At 37.6% G+C, this 25,022-nt stretch overlaps 1 protein-coding gene across 4 annotated transcripts in view; it reads right to left on the bottom strand.

Annotated features, from left to right (window-relative positions):
• gdpd5b (glycerophosphodiester phosphodiesterase domain containing 5b) overlaps positions 1 to 25,022 on the bottom strand; it is a 68,063-nt gene that overhangs the window by 21,053 nt on the left and 21,988 nt on the right. For all 4 annotated transcript variants that reach the window (XR_008361359.1, XR_008361360.1, XM_053507831.1 and 1 more), the window contains exon 3: positions 5,107 to 5,210. Coding sequence is in view for 2 of the 4 variants with exons in the window: in XM_053507831.1 (XP_053363806.1) it covers positions 5,107 to 5,210 (104 nt within the window). In the remaining 2 variants the exon portion in view is untranslated. The remainder of the gene's footprint in view (positions 1 to 5,106; positions 5,211 to 25,022) is intronic.

Here is a 25,022-nt window from a genome sequence, read left to right as displayed (position 1 = left end):
TCCTAATGAACAGTACAAAGCAGATCGCTGTCTTTTCTAGTTGGTATAGTATCACTTCTCCTACTGTACATTTACATAAGTTGAGTGGACGTGTTTTACATTTAGGTTTCTGAGAACTAATTGCTAGGAAGGAGTAAAGTTGTTATCTTAAGCACACTTTAACCCTCCACCCTGTGAAGAAGCTGTGATTGTGTAATCCGCTACGTCTAATTTGTGCTAGCCAAAGAAAAGAAAAAATAAATCTAAACATCCAAAAGTGCATAATTGGCCACACTTGTCTTGATGAAAGGGATTGTCTTTATCTCTCTACTGTCAATCAAATCTGTTTGTTAGCAAAACATGGTAGTTTAAATGGCTAAAATTAGCCAAGGTTTCGAAAGGTGATTGTGTTTAGCGCTCAGTTGTCAAGTTCAGTTAGGAAACAGGGACATTTAGCAGACAATGTTGTAGCAGAATACAGTCCATTGTGAGAAAAATCCAAGAATACCCAATTAGCATTGATGACTAGTCCTCGACTGACCTCAAAGCAGGAGTGTAGGCTTGGCCATAAACTTAATAGCATTTTACCGCAAATGCAAACCAATATGTGGATTTTTTGTTGGATTTTTCCCATTTTACTATTATTATCACTATGATACTGCTGATCAGTGGGGCTACAAGGTGCTTTGTTGGCTATAAATAAAAATAAATATGTCATACATTTATTGACAACATTCTACATGCATGGTTAAATTTATTTTTAACCATCATGACTATTCACTTTTATTCCGATTAGCCATAATAGTACCACCTACACTATACTCCAGTGAACTGTTACTTACAGTAGACCACCAACTACAGTATACAACAGTAAACTGGTGATAGGATCATGGCAAACCAAGGCTTACCCAACCCTGCGGGGAGCGAAGCCCAGCCCGTCCGGTCTGATCCAATAGAAAAGCCAATGCAGCACAAATCACCAGCAAGTCAATGCTGGCTATGAAAGAAAGGCACCAGAACACCCAGTGCATCACAGCTCGCTGTGCAAAGAGCCCATACTGTACATCTGTATGACGCTGACTTATACAGTACCTGTATATTTAATTTAAAGTCAAAGTTGCGGTTTAGATATCACAACCTCAGTCATTTGCAGATTTCTCCTTATAATCAAACTAATAATTGTTCGCGGAATTTTCAGTTTTTTTATGGCTTTTTCATGGCAATATAAAATTTTTCATGCCTTTTAATGATAAACTATTAAGAACAATATAATTTTACTAATTATACATAAATAGTAATTCAGCAAAATTTCCATATAAAATATAATACTGTATATATTTCGTCGTACTGTAGAGACCACACAAATCGACCGTAGAGGAAAACGCAGCTTGGGACGGTGAATTATTACCGTATTTACCCTACAGTACTGATCCCAAAGAAAACGACAGCACATATCAAAGAAAACGCACTTTCATGAATTACAATACATATAGAGGGGTAACATCGGTATTTTACATTCTAGCACTGCGGGTGACGCAACAGTACAGTACTGTACAGTATACGGGTTTACTTTTACATCCTTTTATAAATTTTTTTTAAGGGTAATGTATTAGACTTTAAATTAAAGTGTTTTAGCAAATAGGCATTTATAGGCATATTTTGACCACATCCGAAAAAAGTTTTTCACAATTCGTGGGTGCTCTAGGACCGGAACCCCTGCGAATTTCGGGGGTCGACTAAAAATCATTTAAAGCTAAGACGTTTTCACTTGTTTACTCTAATGCCGTGAGCAGCCATGCTAATTTGACATCATACCCCAAATACTACCCTATACTGACTTTTCTTGCTTTGGAATCTTATGCCATGAAAGACTCTTTTCATTTAATCCGATGAGAAAGAATAGTTCACTGAGTTGTGCAAAAAATGGGAACAGTTCCGTCGACAGCAACTAATAGCGTTTAACAAACGTCACCTTTTCAAAAGAACTGCTGTTTGCACTACTTGTTATAGTGTTGCGTTCGTTATGTGTTCAGGAAATTAGGGCAGTTTGTAACTGTTTACAAGTTTGTACATCAAATCTGTTTACAAGCTAAATTAATAGAAAGAAAACAAACATGCACTAACATGTACAGTATGTTCCTCTAGTGAGAAAACACAGATGCACGTTTCAGTCTTACTTTCGCAAGTTCACACAGGCTGTGTTTGGCCCGAAGGCCTCGAGATTGACACGTTGTCTAACTGAAGTCGAAGCAATTTACAGTATATGAATAATGTGACGTGAAACATTGATATATACATACACAAGGGACATTCAAGTTAAACCGGGACTTTGATTGGGTTTAATATGTTCTCACAGTTATGAGAGTAAAAACTCCCTTTATTTTCCTATACAATACACTAATGCACTTATCCCAGTGTTTCACTAGTGCTTGCATACCATCAAGATAGCAAGTCATGATCAGACTCCCTGCTTTACATCTAAAACACTGGCCTCCCAGGAACTCCTTTAATGTCCCAAACATGTGGAAATCGCCTGGAGCGGGGTCAGGACTGAAAAAAAAATTGTTTGTCCTTCAATGTCTCGCTAACATAACATCGTAAGAGCGTTTTTAAAGAAATTACTCATCTTGTATTTTATCTAATTCTGACATGATGTGAACACGCTCTTTGAAAAAACATTTAAACTGTATAAAACCAGAGAATTATATTTCACAGTGCTGTTAAACTCATCACACATAATATTTACTCAAAAAAAAGCAATGCTGTCAACAGCTCTTCCTTTTGGCATTCAATGCTTAATTCTGCAGGATGAAGCTGGTCTGAGATCAGCCATGACGTTCCCCTGAGGACGCCAGGAGAAGGTCATATCACAGACACGTCTCCTTATTACAATCTCCCACTTTGCCAGTTTGTTCACAGGCTTTAAACTCGAGGACATCCTGAGACAAGACGTCCTTCATGATACTGTCTCATATGAAAGGTATGAGAGACGTGGATGAAGATGGAGAACAATGAGAACGAACACAGAATATGAACCAGTGAAAGAAAGCAAGAACTGAAAAAGCACAAACCTTTTTATTTTAGGTTAAAAAAATTTTAATATATACTATATATATATATATATATATATATATATATATACAATATATATTGTCCTTTACTTTAATATAGTATAGTGCTGTGAAAAAGTATGATTTATTTGCATATTTGTTACACTTATTTGTCACAAATTTCAATATTATGCAAAAATAACCTGAGTAAATAAATAAAAAAAATAATTATGACTCTGTTCATTAATGGGAAAAACGCCTAACTGCATGTGAAAAAGTCATTGATATAAAACTAATAACGTAATATGGTTCTGGCACTAGTCTGGACAGCTTTTGAAAAAAATTAACAAATGAAATCACCATTTAAAAACTGCATTTTGTAATTAATTGGGTTATCTTTGTCTTTTATTCTCCCTCAATTATATAAGTGTGACCAATCTGCAAAAAAATAAATAAATAAAATGAGGGAGGGGCACATACTTTTTCACAGGGACTGTATGTAGTATTTCTCATGAGATCTACAACAGATTGTTTATATTCTTCTATGTAATAATATATGTCTTTAATATAAATAAGCACTGTTTATGAAATATAATATAAATTCATTTTTTAAATGCTTGTTATTGTTGCTGTAGTAGAAAGTAATTAAAATTTTCAGCATAGTATATATTTTTATGTTTTTGTTTGTTTGTTTTTGTTGTTTACAGAAAGAAGGCACATACTAAGTTTTAAAATTAAAAAAATATTATTAAAACACTCACTCTACCACCAATTATCATTTTACTGAAGACAAGATAAAACAACCAATAAGGAATCCAATTTTATACTGAACAAAAATATAAACGCAACACTTTTGTTTTTGCTCCCATTTTTAATGAGATAATTTTTATTTTTTTATTTTATAGATTGTTTAATTGAGAACCATATTTGAAAGATATGGTTATTTTGTGTATGTAGAAAATGTTTCAGATCTTTGAGTTCATCTCATAAAAAATGGGAGTATCAGAGTATATTATTACTCTAGTTAATCTGGCTTTGTTTACAATAATATTACATTTAAACCATTTGATCTTGGTTTTAAGATTCCTTTTTCTGTTTAGTGTTATGACAATTATATTTAAATCATTATTTTATTATTAGCTAAAGTAACTTTTTTCAATCTGGTGTCTTACTCTCTAATCCAATTACTACCTGGACTCCATATTTACTATACAGACGTTTGATTTACTATAATTCGTTTGATTGTGTAAAGCTGCTTTGCGACAATGACAATTGTTAAAAGCGCTATTAAAAATAAAATTGAATTGAATTGAATTAATCCCTTCCCAACAAACACCAGAGTGCATCATGGGTACTCTGTATTGTCTGTGGTACGTTCATAGACCATTCATTGTGGACACGCAAGAAGAAGAAAAAAAGTGAAATAAATCTATTTAATCGTGGTATAAGCAAATAAAACTTTTTAAAACATTTTAAAAAGTTAAAAGTTAGTCTTTTAAATCATTGATTAGTATTGCAACACGACCTAAAAAAATATTATTCCTTTTAACTTAGTTCTTGTTAGTTGGTGCAGTGCATGGTATTGTACGAGGGACGAGTGTGCGGAACACAGAACACATTTATCAAGGGAAAGATGTATTAAAGGCGCTCCTGGGAGGCCAGCGTTTCAGATGTGTAGCAAGCAACCTCCAACGTGAGGAGAAAACTTCCCATCCAAGCACTAGTGAAACACTGGGATACTGTAAATGCATTAGAGTAGCATATGTAACATATTCTGTGAAATCAAAAGTCCTGGTTTGACTTGAACACCGCTCGTATACAGTACAATATGTTGTTGTTTTTTATTTGCTTTTACCTCGTCTCACCGCAGGTAGTCAAATTTCAACTGAAATCTTTTACAAAAAAGCCACAAAGACACAGACGCAAAGCAAACACTCCCATAATACTTCACTTCATGATGACTTCATGCCAATGACAAAGCAGCTTCACTGAATAGAGAGTTATATTTAGCTCCATTGTGACAACGTCTGTTGTTAAAAGTGCTACACAAATAGAAGTGTTTTGAACTGAAGCTCACCAGTTATATGCGCTGTAGTCATTGCTTGCTTCTAACCAGAAGTAAAGCCAGAACAGCAGCAGAGTGAAAGTCCCGAAGAGGATGAAGGTCCACATACACTCCCACTGCGGGAAAAACACAAACACACACAGACTTTGGTTAAAGACTAGATGAAAAACAATTGCATGCAAAGTGTGTGCTACATACGGAAATGTATTCCTTCACTTCACATGGAGATCATTAAAGCAATATTAGGAGGGATTAAAGGAATGGTTTTTGGCCCAATCTCCATTTCCCACATGTGGAGTGTTCGAGGTCCGTCTGAAACTATCCATCCATGTACCGGCTGGATGACATGCAATAATCTTCTCATTACGCTTCCAGTTCTAATCCAGTCAGTCTTTGTCGGAACAGTCTCAGGTGTTCTGCTTGTTGCAGGTCTTCCCGATCATGGTTCACCGCGAGTTTTGGCCCTGTGATTAGGTCTCCATCTTTCCGCGCGTCAGTCCTCGTATAGTCAAACCGCATAGGTGAGATAGGGGTATAACAGCAGGAATATCAGAGGTGGGCGGGTTATCGGGGGCGTGGCTTGTGGGACGACTTTCACACACACACTGGAGGTTACACAGATGTCGCATAAACCGATCATGTTATATTAACATTGGCTGGACTTTGCCCTCAGAAAATGTGTGATTAAAATGTAATTTGGAATGACATCATTCTTTAGATTAGAATATAGAAAAAGTGGCTTGTTGCAGATTTCTAAGGGGCAATTGGTAAATTTTCTTACTGTTTATCATTTATTAGTTTTTTTTTACATATATTTGTAGACCTGTGTGATTTATCGTTTTTAAAATGGAACTACGTTTTAGGAGAGCAAACCACAGAAACCTCTGGAAAACACCATAAAAACACAAACACATCTGCCTGCTTCATAGAGATAGGATATTTTTATCACAATGTGTACACGCACCATCCACTTTATTAGGAACACCTGCATAACTGGACTTTAAAAATTCTACAGTCAAAGTCAAACACATTATGATATAAAGTGAAATGCTTGTTCGACCGCTGATGACCTAAAAATTCCAAAAAAAAAGTTTTCTAATAAAGAATATAAAGTATGAAATAAGAGAAAAAATTATACAGATATAGAAAATATATAAAACGTTAGCTGTAGAAAAGTCACAATGTGTACAAATAATAAAATAAAATAAGAAGGAAATAGACTTGAATTAAAATGGCATTTGAAAAAAATGCAAGACAATTTGCAGAATAATGTGCAAAGTTCAAAGGTCAATTTCAAAGTTTCATGGTGTGCAAAATGAGCAAATGTGCATTTATACGTGTGATTAGTGAGATTGTTTTTGTGTGAAAAAGCAGATCAAAGTGTTTAGTCCTACTGTATGTGGTACTATGCATAACACACTACATTACTAAATTCTTTTTGCCTAAAATGTTATGACTTTTCCTGAAGTTTCCCAAATAATACAAAGATGTAATTAGTCCATGTTGATAAAACATTTTTCTTTTGCCTTAGTATCTAATAATATACACAGTTGCACACTTTAAAAGTTAATTATACGTTTATTCACATACTATAGACCTTTATTATGAGTGAATATGGAGTGAAACGGATTTCTTTTTCCAGTTTCCTCAGTATTAAGAAGCATGCTGAAATACTTGTCTGTGGTAATCACATCCAGCCAGACACGAATTCCTATAAAACAAAACGGCTACAAACAAAATACTGTTTACACATTCCAAACTAATCACTTGAGTTTCCTGATCTTTTAACAGTAATCAGAAAGTAATGCGATACAAACAGCATCTGCTTGTCGGAGTTAAATCGTACGTCAAGCTTTGTCAGACCTTTCCCTCTCATCAGTCTCTCATTATGAGGAATAATTTGAGTTGAATTGGTCGTGTTAGACGCAGACGGGCACTGAAGACTGATTTCACACTCGGTAATCAGGCACGAAAAGCATCAGAACGACAAAACCTGACCTGATAACAGGATCCCTGATTATCACATCATACTGTAACACTACAGTACATAATAATGCTACATCGTACTTTCAAATCAGTTTAAAACTAACGGATTGGAAACTGTAAGTGTTAATTAAATCTTAAATCGTCAACTTTATTAGCAAGACCTTTTATACCTTCATGTAATGAGCTATTCAGGTAATAAGGTATCAGTAGTGCAATGCATAAAATCATACATGCGTATTTTAGAAAGTGCTGATCTCCTAGAATGTACACCAGGCTGACAGGAAGGCTCGGTAGCGCCAATAACCACTCTTTACAACCATGGTAAGCAGAAAAGCATCTCATAACGTTGGTCCTTTGATCTCGAGGTTTAATGACTTGTGTGTCCTGAGATGTTTTCCTCTTTTCTGCCCCTTGTGCCAATGAGGTGCGTCTAGCCCCTTGGAGTGTGGCTCTGCAGGGTCTCTGGATGTGTGCTTTGGTGTCTAGCACCAGGACGTTGTTCGACTGTGCTGGGATTGAACGCTGCAGTGCACTGAATGTTCTGGTGACTTTCAATCAACCAGCATAACCAACTAAAGTCTTTTGGTCGTTTCAGAGCAGCTGAAAACGCTGGGTTCTCTTTATTTGTTGAGATTAGAATTAAATGTGTTTATGCAGCAAGCCGGTTTTAAGATAAGTAGGCAATTTATTTGCTGAAACAAGGAGCCTGGGACAATCTCAGATCAGGATAATCTGCAGCTTCCACCTGTAATGACCGCACTTATCTAGTGTTTTGTTTAGTGGTAATTATGCTCCTGAGAATGTTCAGGGAAGAGCACCTGTTCTGGACACTATACACACATAAAACATACTGGATTACATTAACACTAATATTGTAGTATATCTGATGACGGCCTTATAAATCTGCTTCATTTGGGACCTCAGTGATCATGTGACATGACTGTGTCACCTTCATAGTTCATTATCTGTACCGCTTACCCTGTGCAGGGTTGCAGGGGGTCACCCTGAGGCCACAGTGATACCCACTACGCTATCGTACAGCCTTCGATATACAGTGGAAGAAATATAAACACACACCCATGCAAACACACACATTTCCCTTACACTCCAGTAGTAAAGAAGTGCAACCAGGAGGAGAGATACTGATAAAAATAAAAATAAAATAAAAACATGCAAATAAAGTGAGCTCTTGTATTTTGTGCAAGGAGGCTATTGGTAAACAGAGAAGACCGATGAAACTTATAATGCATTTTATTGTGTTGTGAAAACCAGGAGGACCTTCACGACCTTCACACGCCACACATTGCATATAATAATTGTAATAAACACACACACACACAGAGGAGTTGGACAGCATGTGATAGCAAAGAAAAGCATATCTACTTTACATCCCAGCATGTGCACAGATACACAGAGGCGTGGTTACATAAAAGGCAGAAAGGTGGAACAGAGGGCAGAAAATATCAGCTGACTCAGATACCACCACCAGCCTCAATCCAGGAACACAACTGCTTTTCTCACAACCGTCCCAAGTGTAGAATGATTTAGAGGTTCAAGTCAAACTTTGGCTGAAATAGTGGTCGTGCTATTCCAGTATAAAGCTTGCACGACCGGGAAGCTGGATTTTACGGAGTGCATTTTTGTTTTCTTTATATGTAAAACAAATCCGACATCCGACAGCCAAAGAGTCATGATGACCCATTCCAAGGCTATTTCACATAGGACAAAAAAAAAACAAGCTTGGTGTGTTCAAGGTCATATTAAATAGCAGTGGAGAATGTGATGTACAAAAGCATATTTTATTCTACACTGCTTATCCAAAAAAAGGTGCAATTTCATATTAAAAAATTTCTAATTTATTGGCCTGAATCAAGAAACGAAAAACACTAAGAAGATTTGAAATTACGAGTCTTTGGCAAAGATTGGATTATGTCCAACACATTATTAAAACCTGGAATGGCAGTGCTGAACTGGTAACTTTACAAAAGAAATGGAGAAGAAACGTCAGGGAGAAATTATAATAAACGGAGATCACTTAAACGTCTGAGTTCAGTTTATTAAATTGGACTTTGGAGTGATGGAAAAAGATCATGTGGTCTGATGAGTCCAGATTGAGCCTATTCCAGAGCGATGAGTGTGTCAGGGTAAGAAGGGAAGCGCTTGATGCCGCTGGAGACGATCTGTTATGATCTGGGGTTGCTTCAGTCGGTCAGGTCTAGACTCTAAGACGTCAGGTGATGACCTGAATGTACTGAATCACCAGGTTATCACATCTATGAAGTTTTTCTTTTTCTGATGGCATAGGTTTACTCCAATATGTTCAATATGTTCCAGGACCCAAAATGTGAAAGAGTGGTTTTGGAATCATTTTCACACATGGGGTACAGTAGCTAAACGAGTTAAAAGACTCCCCCCTGTAAAGCTGTAACAACTGGGCCATTGAGTCAGAACAACTCTCACTAAGCTTCAGGATACTTAATGCATAGATGACATTTGTGAGCCTGGTACGAAGAAGAAACCGCATTTACACGGCGTACGAGCTTGCATACTGTCTCCAGTACTGCAGGTGGTGCTGTTAAGCCAAGTTCTATGTGTTCAACAAAAACTGTCCAGGTACTAGGATACTAACACAATTGGCTATACACAGTATAAAATGAACATAATCTTTTTAGAATTGTGCTGATGAGGGATTGTGGGATTCATGTTAAAAGAACAAATTGTCGATGCCTGCCATCTTTTCACCTCGCTCCATTCTCTCAATTATATTCACTTTTGTCTCCATCGTTATTGCTTGGCACTTCCTAGCAGTACCAGCTTCATCCTCACTGCGTTTAATGCTTTTTTCCGGACATCTGGGCTGCACGCCACATGCACGTTATACGTGATATGTACGTCGGACATTTGATCTAACTTCTCCAATTAAACATGTGTAAAGCATGTTCGTATCTTTGAAAGTTTGTAACTCGAATGTTCGTATGTAGAGGAATTACAGTATTGACTTTTATGTTCTGACAAACCAAGTCATGCATTAAGCAATAGTCAATAATTAGTACGAAACACACCCCTTTTTGCAACAGTCATACAAACAAACCAAATATACTTTATAAAATTGTTTTTTTATAGCAATCACATTTTTTATTCAGGGATATTTTGCTGAAAATGGGTCGAGTAAATCTCTTCTTAGTGTAGAGTGGTGTGCAAGTAAGTGTGTGTGCAGTATAATAATGTGTGTGACAGGTAGAACGGAATTAAACGTAACAGGACAGCACACTCCACTCGGCTTGCAAAAACGAGACTGCTGATGTTGTAGGTCAGCCACTAAAGAGGCCATGATAAACAGGGAACTGTTCAAACTGCATAATGGAAAAAAAAAAAAACAAGTATCAGGTCGTTGATGTCTTCATCTTACTCTGCTTTGTGTGTGCATGTGGGATGTTTTATTTGATACGGTTGAACTTTATTAATATGATCTATAATTTAAACTTCTTAGTAGTGATAGTAACCGTAGATTATTAAGGATGAGCCAAAACGTATTTGCCTAAAAAATATCTGAAACTTACTTGCATGATTTGCAAACTTGATTTTCATTTTTTGAGATGAAGTACAACAATGTATCGACACTTACAATTTATTCCAAGTTACGAAGAGAGAGAGAGACGCTGTTTCTGCTGTTCACCTGCATCATGTAGCGAACAAGTCAGCACCCGATCTGCAGATCTGAGTTAAAGACAGCTTCAAGCGTATACTCGGAGGCTTTGTTGTCATAATAAGCATGTTACGACTCACCAAATGACGTTAAATGCTAATTAGACTTGGAAATAAAAGGTATTTTGATGGACTGAACGGACGCTTTTCCTTATTGCAGTCAGAAGCAGCTCTCTACTAGGAGGGCAGAGTTAACTGCAATCACACTTTACATTTTGCCGTAAATGAGACGGAAAAAGCCTCACTTTCAGCACAAGACTATTTGCTTGAATGTTAAGAAATAAGCTAAGCTCTTTCAACAAAGGTTTTAAATATGATTTTATCGTTTTGCACCAGCCAGCATCTACTGCACCTAAAAACAGGTTTGGTGTTATTGTGTTGTTTAAGGTCCGGAAATGTGCAAGTGGTGCAGTGGGCAGTATGATGTCATGCAATAACAGAACGTCTTTGGTGATCAATTAAAGAAAAGGAGTTAAAGGAGTTCCTGAGAGGCCAAAGTTTCCTTGGCTCCAGTGAACTGGAAAACATTATACCTTGATGGTTTTTAAGGAAGGCGTTCCACTTACTGTGGAATATTCACGGGAACGACTGCGGTGGGATCGTCATTCACAGACGTATTCCCTTCTTTCAAATGTTTGCGCAGTTAAAAGATTGTAAGAGTCTCATCACCGTACTGCATTAGAAATCTTCTGTACAGTAAATGTCAATCAGGTTTACGCCCTTACTCACAAGAAAAGTCATCCCAAGTCCCGGTTTCACTCGAACACCCCTCGAATAATTTGATGTCATACAAGAAACATTAAAATCACCAGGATAATCATTATACATCTGAGCAGGTGATGGTTAAAGGCCTTGCTCAATGGCCCAACAGTGGTATCTTGTTGGATCGAGGGTTTGAACCCATGATCAACAATCAGAGATGTTAACCAATGGGATACTCCTGTCCCAGGTGACAAACTGTTCCCTAGCATCCAAGCTGAGGTATCCATGCAACTGATTTACAGTTTATCAGTAGCGGATTAAATACAGTTAAAGTGTTTCAGTACGGTTGCATCCACCCAGCAAAAAAACAGAGTTTGCTGAAGTGTGATTTAGGCCGAGTCCAGAGGGAGAGTGTGGTGAAATCCAACCTACATTTTGGGAAGTTGCAGTCAGCCACAAAACAGATAAGAACCATTGGATTAAGGAACTTAATCGGGTTAAAAAATAAAAAAAAAACACTCCAGAAGGCAGATGGAAATGGATTTTAATCGCTACTTTTAAAGAAAGTCATCCATAATGTCAAAAATCAGATCATATTCAGTGCATGCGCGTGAAACCATGACATTAGCTACTGCGAATCGTTTAATCGGCGTCTACCACCTTGCCTTTACATTACCACAACAGAAAATAGGGTCAAATCCAATCCATATGTCAACAAGAGACATGATGTGAATGCGAACAGAAAGGTTTCATCCTGCTGTTCTTCTGTCCCGGCTTCACAGTCCATCAGCTCCGGAGAAGCCTCGTGGTTCTGTTTACAGGCCCTTTGTGCTCATGCTAAAGAACTGACTAAATGGAAAATCTCTCAATTATTACTGAGGAGGGATCAATTTCCAGTAGGACAGGCTGCATTTAACACAACACACACACGCACACACATACACACACATAGATCATTACAGGTAGAAGCTCCACGGTTAAATGAAATAAGAAGCTTCAGCAGAAATCTATCTTTATCCACAGTGCAGTCATTGTGTTTAGAGACCAGAATTACCGGCTACGTGTGAAACACCATCCTGTAGGTCTAAACCAGGGTTTGTCTTGCTGCCAGAGATTTTGTCTTGCTTAATTAAAAATGGATACCCAAAGACCAGGCCAAACAAGGCCGGAGTTTAAGGAGGCACGCAAGGTCAGAACCTCGGCTCTCAGCCTTAAAACTGTACACCAAGGTTTGTTCTGCAGCCACAACACCTGCTCCTGATTTTAGAAATGATTTTATCATTAACAGCCTGTTGAACCGCTGATTAAAGTACCTATCTCATCAGCCAATCACATGGCAGCAACTCGATGCATTTATGCATGTAGACGTGGTCAAGACGATCTGCCGAGCATCAGAATGGACAGGAAAGGTGATTGAAATGACTTTGAACGTGGCATGGCTGGCGCTGCCAGACGGGCTATTCTGAGTGCTGTATTTCTGAGACTGTTGCGCTACAGGGGTTTTCACACACAACCACCTCGGAGAATGGTCTGAAAAAGAGAAAATAACCAGTGAGTGCAGTTCTCATGGGCGATGACAATGTCTTATTGATGTCAGAGGTCAGAGGAGAAGCGCCAGACTGGTTCAAGCTGATAGAAAGGCAACAGTAAGTCAAAATACCATCTCATTATAACCGTGGTATGCAGAAGACCATCTCTAAACACACACCACATACAGTATAAATGGTCAAGATTGTCTTACAATTTCTCTCGAGCGCCCAGTACAATTGTGATTTATGTTTGGTCATGGATCATGTAACAGGCAACCCATTTTTTTAATTCTTTGATTCCTTCCTCATTCATGTCTTCCTTTTCCATGAACATCCTTCCTTTTAACATTTCAATCCAGATGGTGCCAAAATTCACGTCATCCATCTCCGGATAACTGGCAGAAAATAAGCACTTAGCAAAACAATCTAGGGTCGAAACCTCAGTTCCCTTTATCCTTCCTATTTTATCGCACGATGCTGTTGTGGAACTGAAGCCTTTTTATTACCATACGTAGTGCACTGCATGGTAATCTGAATTGCAGCCAGAGATGAGTAGAGATGCATTCAAATGAGATGAAGTCTAAAAAAAAAAAAAAAAACAGGCAAGACTTCTTCCTTAAAATTTCATTAAGTGTTAATTTATGACAAACGTCATAGGAATTTATGAATTTATCACCAGAGTAGTAGTAAATGTAGGTCTTGCAGGTTTTATCGGATGAGCTGGAACAGCCGGCTCAGTGCTGAGAGATGCCTAATGTGCAGTTTTTCTTAGAACATGCCGGAGGAAGTCACAACACTTCATTTAATTTTACGACTTTTGGTAATGATTTTTTTTTTACAAAGCTGTAAGAAAATGAGAAAACGGCAAAACGCTTCTAAGACAGATAAGCTGGAGGTGTGTGTCTGTGTGTGTGAGAGAGAGAGAGAATGTGTGTTGTAATGCAGGGGCTGAGCTGCCATTCAATGGTCAAGGCTAAGCTGAAACTGCTGACAGCACCGTTATCAGCTCCCGAGAGCCAGAACACAACAGGAAACAGGTCACTGTCTCACCATTCCTCCTGTGTGGAAAGCCGTAACTTTCTCCCTTACTGCATTTCCGTATATACCCACACGGTCACACGACAATCCGCAAATCCCATTTTGTGAGGTTTTTAAAAAGCTTTGCTTATCCATGTCATTGTTATAAAAAGTAAAATTAAAATTGCTACTACAAGGTATTTAAAGCAACCAGAAACACCATGTTATCATTATCTGACTTCAGTGCCCACTGACGTACAGTACTGGAAGTTAAGAAACAATACAGTTTTATGGGATTTAATTATTTACATACCTAAACATTTTCTTTAAAAATGTACACTACATGCATGTACTTTATTACAGACCTTTGTTCTATTTAAATACTGAATATGAACAAAATTGAGATTCCATAAGTTACTAATATGTAAATCAGTAAGGTCAGATAATGGATAAGTCAGACAGTAAGTTAGTAATTAAGAGAGGCAATAGTTAGGCATCAGTAATTTGCTGAGTCGCTTAGTATATCAGGAATTAAGTCAATAATTGGCGGCACAGTGACTTATACCTCTATCTCACCTACGCGGTTTTTGGTGCTGTGAGTACGTTTCCATCTTTTCGCGCGAAAAATTAAACGTTTCATTTTTTGGCCGGTCCTCGCGAAAGCTTGCGGTCCTTACAGAACTTCGTGGAAGGTTAGCGGAACGTCGGCAGGCAATTGCAGCGACTCACGGTGCCTAACTCCGCATCTTACCGTAGGTCAAACCGCATAGGTGAGATAGGGGTATTAGTGGTTAGCACTGTTGCCTTGCACATCCAGGGTCCGGGTTCGATGTCTCTGTGCGCGGAGTTTGCATGTTTTCCCCGTGCTTGGTGGGTTTCCTCTGGGTACACCGGTTTCCTCCCACAGTCCAAAGATATGCAGTGTAGGCTAATTGTTCCCAAATTGCCAGTGATGTATGAATGCGAGTGCAAATGTTGACTGGAGGTCCTACCACGGTCCAAAAAATGGAAATAAAGACAATAGTCACCACTGGTCTCCATGGTCCCTAGTTGGACTACAGAGGTTCCTAGATGGCTGGATGGAACTTAAGTAACCCAATCATTCAGTCAATTAATATTAAAGTCAGTTATCAGGTCTGTGCTTAATTAAATCCCTTAACAATCAGTAATTAGGTCAACAACTGATTATGTCTCTAAAGAGTGCTTTTGGTCAATAATGCAATCTGTAAGTCTGTAATTAACTTAGTTAGTCAGTTAGCATTTTTAATCAGTTAGACAGTAACTAATAAATCTGTCACAACTAGATCAGGAAATTAGTACTGTAGTTAAAGGGGGCAAGACAAATTGTCATTACCAAATTGCCCATAGTGTGTGAAAGACTGTGTGAGAGTGTGTGTATGTGTGTCTGCCCTTCAATGGATTGGCACCCTGTCCAGGGTGTACCCCGCCTCGGGCCCTAAGTCTCCTGGGATAGGCTCCAGGCAACCCTGCGACCCTACGACCCTTAATACAGGATAAAGCGGTGTAGACAATGAGTGAGTAATTCAGCCAGTAGTTAATTAAATCAGTAAGTAGGTCAGTAATTCAGCACTCAATATACAAAGATACAAATAGCAAAATTGGTGAGTGTGGTGTATATTTACATGTGTAATAAGTAATAATGTAATAAGTAAAATGGAGTAGTTTTCTACAACACAATTTTATTATATGCAGTGTTTCCCACACATAGAGTATACAGTACATCGGCTAATCCTTTATAAAAATCTGTCCATCTGCCATCTGCGATTGGTTAACCAGTAGGGGACAGTTCGCTCTGGCGCTAGCAGAGATATCACTAAATGTGCATATTATTATTATTATTATTATTATTATTATTTGGTCACAGAGGCGACCTTCAGTCAGTAAGCAGAGTAGGTCACAGCTGGTAAGTGAATAATTCATTCAGTCCGTAGTTTATTAAATCAGTAAGTAGGTCAGTAACTAGGAAGATACAAATAGAAAGTTTATACATTTTATTATAATTTGTTGTTTTTAGGAAGGAACAAAAGCATATTAAATAGCTGATCTGTAAGTGTGGTGTGTATTTATGCTCCGTCTGAAGTGACATGAGGCTAGAGAAGAAAGGGGAGAGGGGAGATAGCAGAGACTAAAAATTAAAATAACCAGTTAGAAATAAGTAAATGGACTATTTTATTATAGGCAGTGTTTGTTCACAAAATGTGCATATTTTTATTATTAACATTATTCAGTCACAGAAACATCCAAAAACAACCATAAAAACCTGTGATATAATACATCTGTGCTATTTTGCCTATGTGAATGTGTGTGTGTGTGTGTGTGTTTAAAAAAAGGTATGGATGTGTATATATATAATGTATATATTACAATTTAGTTCATCATATTGCCTAGGTTGTGCTGAAAAAAGGATATGTCACCATATACTGCACAATCCTGATTTTATATATATATATATATAGCACTGACTCCAGCTGCAGTCTACTCCTTGTGAATCCCCCCCAGATTCTTGAATGGTTTCACAATCCTCCCAAGGCTGCGGTTAACCCTGTTGCTTGTGCACCTTTTTCTACCACATTTCGTCTTCTAAACAACTCTCAAGTAAGCCTTCACCATGATTGTGTGCATCTCAATAAATTTAAATATCAGCAAAAGGTAGATTTATTTCAGTAATTCAATTCAAGCTAAAACAATACATAGGTTCATTACATTTAGAATGATATATTTCAAGTTTAATGATTTTGATGATTAATGTTTATAAATAAAAAAAGAGAGAGAGGGATTTGTAACACAGAAATGTTGTACAGCACTCAATGTTTGGTCGGGGCTCCCTTTGCATGAATTACTGCAGCAATGCTGCGTTGCATGGAGCCGATCAGTCTGTGGCACTGCTGAGGTGTTATTGAAGCAGGTGCCAAGTCCAGCTGGAAAATGAAATCAGCAGCTCCATAAATCTGGTCAGCAGAGGGAAGCATGACGTGCTCTAAAACTTCCTGGTAGACGGCTGCGCTGACCTTAGACCTGATAAAACACAGTGGACCGACACCAGCAGGTGACATGGCTCCCCAAATGGCTCATCAATTACTTTATATCTCAAGCAAAGGATTCTGTGCCTCTCCTACTGTATCTTCTTCCACCTAATAGAGGACTTTGGCCCGCTGAGCAAAAGTCCGGTCCTTTTTTGTCCTTAGCCCAGGAAAGACGCCTCTGACGTTGTCTCTGGTTCAAGAGTGACGACAGTTATAGCCCATGTCCTGTATACGTCTGTGCATGGTGGCTCTTGAAGCACTGACTCCAGCTGTAGTTCACTCCTTGAAAATCTTTGCTTGAATGGGCATCCTTTCACAATCCTCTCAAGGCTGTGGCCATCCCTGTTGCTTGTCCACTTTTTTATATCACATTTTTTCCTTCCATCCATCATTTTGACCACTGTCAAGTCAGCAGTCTTCCCCATGATTGTGTAGCCTACTAAACCAAACTGAGAGACCATTTAAAGGCTCGGGAAACCTTTGTTTTGAGTGTGATACCATGAATCTCCTTTTTACACAATAATGTTAATATACAGAATTTGGGGTTTTCATTAGCTGTATGCCTTAATTATTACAATTAAAAGAAATTAAAGACTGTGTGTAATGAATCCATGTAGTATACTGTACAAGTTTCACTTATTTAATTGAATTACTAAAATAAATCGACAACTCAACGATATTTTAACTTATTGAGATGCACCTGTATATAATGTGTGTTTAAAACGTCCCTCCCAGTGGAGGGACTGGAAGCAGATTAGGTTATGTAGGGTATGGGAAAATATTTGTTTAATGAACCGCATTATTCTTCTCATTCATGTGTCAATTTATCGCGATGTGGTATTCTTGTCTCAGGAAAAGCTGCTTGAAATTTTCCACAAATTAAATCTTTATTATTGTTTACTATATTTATCAGCAGCTTTAAAAATGTGCTTCACTAGTAAAACAGGTTCTTTGATGTTTAACATTCCCACAAAGAACTCCTGGGATACGTCCAACAGACTGGTCGCCCCAAACAAGACCGCGTTAACACACTACTTTTACTCTACGTAGCCCCTGCGGAAAAACTTTATGAACGCACTGTATGTACTGTATATTAGTACTGTCAATCAATAAAATACATAAATAAATGTATCCAGTTATTCACAGTTATAGTTTTCATAAATAGATTAATACGTTTTATAACATCATAATATCTCAAACATTAACATTTAACAAATGTTAAATTAAAATCCCTCAAATTGTTTTAATGTATGACATTGGATCAGTGGCTCATGCGGCTGTGGCTCTAGGTTGCTGATTTTCATATCTGAGCATTCGGGTTCAAAGGTTTGCCACACCCCACACTACCCAGTCAATTCTGCATTCTTATAAAAAATAGTTCCCTTTGAAGTTAGCTCGAGCACCTTTTATCCAAACTTCCATCAGGAGGCTTTTTATTAAATCATTACCACACACAGCCTGGTTACCTCACTGCAATTATGGGAAGCCATTAGGGTCAAACTTGGTCATATGATTAATGTAACGGATTTATATATATATATATATATATATATATATATATATATATATATATATATATATACAGTGGGGCAAAAAAGTATTAAGTCAGCCACCAATTGTGCAAGTTCTCCAACTTAAAAAGATGAGAGGGGCCTGTAATTTTTATTATAGGTATACCTCAACTATGAGAGACAAAATAAGTAACATTGTAGCATTTTTAATGAATTTATTTGCATATTGCATTGCAATTATGGTGGAAAATATATATTTTTTTTGTTCAATAACAAACTTTCATCTCAATACTTTGTTATATACCCTTTGTTGGCAATGACAGAGGTCAAACATTTTCTGTAAGTCTTCACAAGGTTTTCACACACTGTTGCTGGTATTTTGGCCCGTTCCTCCATGCAGATCTCCTCTAGAGCAGTAATGTCTTGGGGTTGTCGCTGGGCAATACGGACTTTTAACTCCCTCCAAAGATTTTCTATGGGGTTGAGATCTGGAGACTGGCTAGGCCACTCCAGGACCTTGAAATGCTTCTTACTGTACGAAGCCACTCCTTCGGTGTGTTTGGGATCATTGTCATTGTCATCACAGCCACGTTTCATCTTCAATTCCCTTGCTGATGGAAGGAGGTTTTCACTCAGTTATTCACTAGGTCCCTCCGTGTGGTTCTGGGATTTTTGCTCACAGTTCTTGTGATCTTTTTGACCGGACCAGATCCCCAGATCGAGGGAGATTATCAGTGGTCTTGTATGTCTTCCATTTTCTAATAATTTCTCCCACAGTTGATTTCTTCACACCAAGCTGCTTACCTATTGCAGATGTTTTGTCTATCATAGTTGATGTATACCTATGATGAAAATTACAGGCCTCTCTCATCATTTTAAGTAGCAGAACTTGCACAATTAGTGGCTGACTAAATACTTTTTTGCCTTACTTTATGTGTGTGTCTGTGTTCAAATAATTATTATTATAGTTATAAATATATAAATATATCTGTTTTATGATTTTCCTAAAAATGATTGTAAATCCAACATTCAGTTCCTAATCCACACCCAATACAATAAACTGATTTCTGAACGTTGTGAACCCTGCCACCACCGCCCTGAATGGAGGACGCTGAACAGCCAGAATGTAAACAAACAAAAAGCATTACAAAATGTTCTCTCTGAAGTACTGTATGCCAAAACCTAAACCTTACTTAACCCCTGGCTGAGAGATCTGGCTGAACAAGTTTTATTCTACTGCATTAGTTTTAAAGTAAAAAATACAGATGTTATGTATTTCATATGTACCAAAATGTCTACCAAATTACAACCTTAACAAAAATTAGGTTAACAATATTTTTGTAGTTGTTGTTGTTTTTCCACTTTATTTAACCAAATAATTTATGAATTACAAAAGGCAAATCATGTTTATTTTCTACTACCATACTCTCATTTAAATTTCTCCAAGTTATATTTTATATCCATAAGCTTCTCCACATGGGATGGAAGCAGTCTGGATCGATGGGGACATGCTAAAGAAACACTCAGAGGGGACACCTGTTGGGGACAGGTGAAGTATTTCACTGCCACATAAGCCACCGCTGGTTGTCCTTATCTTTGTGCAGGATCTGAGATCAGTGAAATTTAGCTAGCTTCAACTAAATAGCTCTTAACCATGCTGATAGACGTCACAGCAGCTGATGAAGCAGACTTATGCAATGCCCCTGATGAGGCAGACTTATGCAAGTGTTCATCCAACTGAGACTCTAATGTGGTTGCAAGTTTAAAAGCCTTTGGCAGACCCTGTACTCAGATATCCATCTTTGAGTTGAGTTGGTCACTGCAGCCTTTAGCGCATGTACACAAGGGACCACAGTATTCATGGGAAAGCCAAGCGCTTCCTGAATCTGATAAAGTGAGTTCCCAGTTTTATTTGATCAATGTACAAACTCGGTTATCTTGAGAGCAATAGCCACTTCACTTCTCTTTTGATTTCTTCTCTTTTGCTCACTCCTCAGCATTTTACTGAGGATATATATATATATATATATGTATGTGTGTGTGTGTGTGTGTGTGTGTGTATAATGTATAATAAATTTTGACTTGGAACACAAACAAGTCTTGGTTTACGAGTACCGAGTATCATAACATCACTCCAATTCTACAGCAATTACACTGGCTCCCAGTTAAGTATCTTATTGATTTTAAAATTTTGCTTCTTACATTTAAGGCTCTACATAGTTTGGCTCCTCCGTATCTTACCGATCTTCTAAATATTTACACTCCTTCTCGTTCTCTTAGATCGATTCATTCTATTCCTCTCGTGCCGCCACTTATTCGTTTAAGTACAATGGGACAGTGACAGTCTTCATATTTTTAAATCCCGTCTTAAAGCCTCTTTTTTTTACTCAGGCTTACGTGTGAATTGCAGCTTTCTTTTTTATTTTGATGTGTGATGGATGTATTTATGTTGTAAATTTTATAATCTGATTTTTATATTGTTACTATTTTATTGGATGTTTTGCTGTAAGGTGTCCTTGGGTGTTTAGAAAGGCGCCTTTAAATAAAATGCATTATTATTATTATTATTATTATGTATCACGCATGCACTTCTTGTTTTGACACTGAGCGTCAGGTTATCACAACTGAGCCAACGGTTTTTCTCTCTCTTGCGCTGCGGAATTGTGGGTAATCGTCTCCCCTGCTAGGTCTAAGTGCTCGTCTCTTACTGGTATAATCAACATCCGTGCACGTGTGTTCTGTTTACTATAACACTGTGACCACGTGTGTGCACATAAAACATCATTTATTTTGTGTTTGTAAGCACGTGTGTACAGCGCGCATGTGCTGTTTATTATAACACACGTGTGTGCGGGCGTGTAAAGCAAACCAAAGTCTCATTGGAGAGGTTAAAGATCCCTTTTCTTTCTCTCCCTCAGCATGCCATAATGTATGTAATTTGACACCGTGCCCCTTCACACACACCCTCCTCCTCGTGCCTTCACACATACACACACACACACACACACTAACACACACACTCTCTTTTTCTCTCTCTCTGCTCTAGACAGAAACATTGCTCTGTCGCGATTTTTTTCAAAGGTAAAGTGCAGGTTAATTTGTTTTTTATTCTTACTTAACAGCAGTGATTCCATTAGTGTCGCTCACGCAAGAGTTGTTAGCAATGTTCCTTGCTAATTTTTCCAATAAAACAGTCTTTCCGTTAATATGTGTGTGTGTGAGTGTGAAACTCAAATAAGAGAGGAAGAAAGGTATCTGCCTAAGATGAGAAGAGAGAGACGGAGGGCTGATTACCTTAGATTCACACGTACACAGCACCTGCGCGCATAAACGGAAAAACTCCTGTCAGGATTTATTTTTACTATTTTTAAACGTAAAGTGCGGGTTTATTTTTATGTATTTATTTTATTTGGGCTGTGGAATTAATCATTTGAATTTCCATTATTTCTTATGAGAAAATTTGCTTTGAATAACGAGTGTTTTGAAATACGGGCCTGCTTCCGGAAAGAATTGTTCTTGTAATTTAAGGTTCCACTGTGTGTGTGTATATGTATGTATATATGAGAGAGAGCGAGAGCTTACATTACACATACAATATCAGACACTACTTTTGATAAGATATTGTGATATTGTGACTATGTGAATATTATGATATTCTCCCACAGAATCTTTTATAATTACAATAAATACATCTCCAGCTCTCGCTGTTTTTTTCTCTTTTAAGTTCACTCCTATTCTAAGATAAGCTCACATTAACTTAGCACTTTCAGCTGTACTCTGTACTCTTGCCTACTGCACCATCTATCTGACATAACTCTGCCCGAGGCACTCGTACTCAGGGGGCATATTAAACTCACCCTCCTTAAACATCCACCACAATGCTAATTCATGCAAAGTGGTTTGGAACAAAACTAATTATATCGTGAAGCCGCCTCCTGAGAGCTCTGTTCATTCTGGCTTCATTACTCCACTCCTAAACATGGCAGAGAGGCTTCAAATCATAGCACGGTAATGACACAGTGTCATCCACGGTTAAAAACATAAAAAAATAAAGTAAAACAACTGAACACTTTAACACTCGAGGGCAGCCGCAGAGAGACACCCACTCTCATCAGGGCCAAGCGCCAAACCTGCCCAGCGATGTGCATTCTTTTGACAGGAGGCTGTCGAGTAGAGCGGTTCTTGTTCGAGCTTTTTATGCAAGGGCGTAGGTGGACGTGACCATTTAAACTTAAGAAATATAAATAAATAAAAAATTGTATGCTTTTTTATGGAGTATAGTTTTCCTTATGAAAAAAACAATACCAGTAAAAAACAGCATTGCATGCAAAAAATAGACTAATATTAATATGAGCTGTTAAAATGTGTAATTTTCTTTTACTGTACATCGTACAACGTTTTACTCCATATTGCAATTCGTCATGGCTAACAATGTTAATTTGCTAATAAGCAACATATCAATTTAATGTGTTTAATTCATTTAAAAACTCTCTGAAACAACGTAGTTCCTGTTATCACTTCCATTACAGCAGCTGCAGCAATTACCACCTCACCAACCTCTCCTCAAGGTATTTTGATAAAAAATATATATATAGATTGCATACGACAGTGCTGGAGAATTCTTAATTTTGATTGGTCAGAACCTAATCTTAATCTTCATCAGCAGCATAAACAAAAATACGCAATTTAAATACATTTAAAATATATTAAAGCGCTTTTTCAGATACATTATCGTTTCTGTAGTAACTTATTCACAGGAATTTGTACTGCAAATTATCCAAATCCAAGTTATCAAAGAAAATCTATAAAGATCTAAAAAAAAAAGATGTTATTTACTACAGTACATAACCATCTATATAGTGAAACTTTTTGTAAAAAGACGTTTGCTTGGCACTTATGGAAGAAGTCTCCAGTGCAAACAGTCGTGACAAAGTCAGAAAGAGTCATATGGGAAAATTACCTTCGCAACTGCTTTTCGAGAGTTCTTGCACATCGTCCAGCTCTACTATTATTCCTTATTAGTTGGGTTTGGAAAAAAAAAAAGAAAACAACATATAAAAGTGAGCCAACGCTCAATATGTAACAGTACTATAAGCCTACAGACCAGCTGCTCGACTCCGCTCACACTTCACACCTACTGACTTGAACAGCGTCGAGGAGTAAAAGTGTGAGGATGGAAACGGTGCGGTGTGTCATTTTGTTTACTTAAACAACAGGTGGCAAAACAATTCAGGTGAAATTCTTAAGAAATGCTTTGAGTTTCAACATATGATGCTGCAGGACTTGCACACAGTGGTGCTTTGACTAAAATAAAGTGCTGCATATTACACGCTTGGCCTCTGCTACTGCATTATATAATAAAGAAAATGCTATTTGTTGGCAGTCTACACACAGTGCATATAAATAATTCAGGAACTCAGCAGAATAGAACACCACATCCACTAATTAACTACATGAAAGCTGTGATGTGGGCAAAAAACACATACTGGCATTAAAGGCAATTAATTAGACATTTGACTTTGAAGATGCAGCTCTGAAAATCATTTACAGAAAAATTAACATAAGGTTGGTGGAATTATGGAATATACAGGAGGGCGCTCAAGTCAAACCGGGACTTGATAAAATTTTTGCCAAATGAAGGTGTAAAACAAGTTAACGTACAAGCACAAAAGGGGATGTGACACTTAGTCGCAGTAAAACATTTAAATTGTGCAAACATTTTAAAGAACGCCGATCCTGGCTGAGGTGGCTCAGAGCCAACTGTAGTAATTCCTGTGAACATTCAGTGAGTCAAACGTCTGATCTTTGAAAATCAATGGATAACTTGCCGGCAACTCGTGGAAGAGACGCATCTGTCTGTGGGAACTGTACACGCAATCATACACAACTGTTAAAAGAGTTCCTGGAGGGTGAGTCTCTCAAATGTAAAGCTTTTTTTTTTTTTTTTTTTTTTAACAAATTAAGATATTTTTTCTATGTAATTCTGATAATTCAGCGTTCTGGTGTTTGGTTCCCAAAATCAAGATAGCGTTTAAGGATTCAAAAGTTGCTTGAAAGGATACACCCGGTCCTTCAGGCCTCCAGACTGATGCCTATCTAGTACAATTTTCACTCTCCCTGCATGGCTGTTATTTCCGGTGACTCAAATCCCTTTCGAAACATGGCTCAAAGTTCAGATTTACAGTTACATATTTTTGTCACTGTATATATTAACAATATGACAATTTATAACATGTCTGTTTTACATTTCTTAAAATATTGACTAGCGCTGGTTTGCTTCGCAACTTTCACAATGCACACTTTCTTTTTTCTGCATTTCTGTTTTTAACAATATATTGGTCTCCATATATCTGACATTTCTGGTTAATGAAGGTGGAAAACCGATTAACATTCACAGAAGACTTCAAGCACAGTAGGATGATGAGACTCTTAGC

The sequence above is a fragment of the Clarias gariepinus genome, chromosome 11 (assembly GCF_024256425.1).
Source record: "Clarias gariepinus isolate MV-2021 ecotype Netherlands chromosome 11, CGAR_prim_01v2, whole genome shotgun sequence".
NCBI lineage: Eukaryota > Metazoa > Chordata > Actinopteri > Siluriformes > Clariidae > Clarias > Clarias gariepinus.
The sequence above is the reverse complement of the archived record's forward strand: the minus strand, read 5'-3'. Positions and strand labels throughout refer to the sequence as shown.